Source organism: Nicotiana tomentosiformis, chromosome 6 (genome assembly GCF_000390325.3).
Source record: "Nicotiana tomentosiformis chromosome 6, ASM39032v3, whole genome shotgun sequence".
Lineage (NCBI taxonomy): Eukaryota > Viridiplantae > Streptophyta > Magnoliopsida > Solanales > Solanaceae > Nicotiana > Nicotiana tomentosiformis.
In genome coordinates this window covers 141,812,875-141,814,680 of record NC_090817.1, presented here as the reverse complement: position 1 = coordinate 141,814,680, position 1,806 = coordinate 141,812,875, and the positions used below count along the sequence as shown (strand labels likewise).

The 1,806-nt window shown below is 37.3% G+C and overlaps 1 protein-coding gene across 1 annotated transcript; it reads left to right on the top strand.

Moving 5' to 3' along the window:
• The first annotated feature begins 232 nt into the window (after positions 1-232).
• Positions 233-1,393, top strand: LOC138894864 (small ribosomal subunit protein mS78 (rPPR3a)-like). The gene has a single exon (XM_070179597.1). It carries the CDS (start codon positions 233-235, stop codon positions 1,391-1,393), a length of 1,161 nt encoding a protein of 386 aa, XP_070035698.1.
• The last annotated feature ends 413 nt before the right edge of the window (positions 1,394-1,806 follow it).

Here is a 1,806-nt window from a genome sequence, read left to right as displayed (position 1 = left end):
CCAAAAAAAAAAACTGCTAACTCAAAAAGAAGCTACGTCTATAATTAACAAATTCCGTAATAAGATACTCTAGAAATGTCAGCTTATACTATGTTCTTTCAATTGTTTTATTAATTCAGCAACTCAATGAAGAAGTATAAGTGCAAAGAACCTAGAAATGACTATTACTTTAAGAAGTAGAAGTACAGACCCTTCCCTACTCAAGTACTCAGCGCCAAAATAAGCAAATCAAATGTCCACTTTTTCAACTATCCGTCGTCTGCGGGGTATCTTCACCGGAGACAGCCATAAAGCAGCTACCAAAACCATAGATCTCAAAATAACCAAACCCACCAATATTACCTCTTCAAATCACACGGTCCAAGATATTGTAAATTTGATGAAAGAATCATCAAAGTGTCCTAAGTTCCGACGTGAAGGACGTGGCTATTATGAACTCGCCATTCACCGCCTTGCTAGAGCCAAACACTTCTCAGGCATCGAAGAAATTATCGAGCATCAAAAACACTACCCAGATATTCGCCACGAGCCTTTTGTCCGTCTCCTTATTCTTCTTTATGGTAAAGCGAGAATGTTTGATCATGCACGTAAACTGTTCGACGAAATGCCTCAACTAAATTGTCAGCGGAGTGTCTTTACCTTCAATGCCCTTTTGGAATCATGCATTAGATCAGAAAGATATGATGAAATTGGGGAGTTGTTTCGTGAATTGCCTGCAAAATTGGAAATTGAGCCTAATGTAGTGTCGTATAACCTTGCGATTAAGGCATTGTGTAAGGCTGGTTCTTTAGATTCTGCCTTACTTTTGATGGATGTGATAGAAAAGCATGGGATTAAGCCGAATATTGTGACTTGTAATACCTTGTTAAACGCACTTTATGGAAGTCAAAGATTTGCTGAAGCTGAAAATTTGTGGATTGTGATGGAAAACAGAAATATTGTTCCCGATCTTTGCAGTTATAATATTAGATTACGAGGTTTGATTAAAGTTCATGAGGTTTCAAAGGCGATTCAGTTCTTTGAGGAGATCATTAAGAAGGGTTTCAAACCGGACAAATTCAGTTACAATACTATGATAACAATGTGTGTTGATGAGGGAAATTTGGAGGAGGCTAAAATGTGGTATCAGAAGATGGTGCAAAATGGTTGCCTTCCGGTTGATGCAACGTTCCATATGCTTATTCCTTTGGCTTGTGATGCGAAAAAATTTGAATTTGCACTGCACTTGTGCAAGAAAGCTATCGAGTCACAAGTACTTGTTTATAGAGAAATAATGCAGAGGGTTATTGATGGCTTGTTTGAGCATTCTGAAATTGAAAATGCAAAGGAGCTGGTTAAGTTGGCCAAATCTTGTAACTTCCATTATGAGCTTTGGTTGCCTCTGCATAGCTAGTTGTTTCTCATCCCTGTTTCAGTTTCATCTTTTGCTCGTTTACTTGAGCTTGTATCAAGCTTGATTTTGCCTTGAAGATGAATTACAAGGTCTGAAGAATGCTTGGATGGACTATAGAAAATTTAGCTTGTCGCATTTAGGTAGAGTATGTTACATCTTGACAGTTAACATTCAATCAAATAGAGGACGTTTTTAAACGTCGGTTGTTGTACTTATATACTGTATTTCTCCATCTTTGAGCACCCCTCCTATAATATAGCAGTAAACAGCTTGGATGTTATGATTCTCTTGAAGATGAATTACAAGGTCTGAAGAATGCTTGGATGGACTATAGAAAATTTAGCTTGTCGCATTTAGGTAGAGAATGTTACATCTTGACTGTTAAAATTCAATCAAATAGAGGACATTTTTAA

What these genes read in the sequence shown, in the direction of transcription:
- LOC138894864 (XM_070179597.1), top strand. Translation starts at nt 233, where the DNA reads ATGTCCACTTTTTCAACTATCCGTCGTCTGCGGGGTATCTTCACCGGA.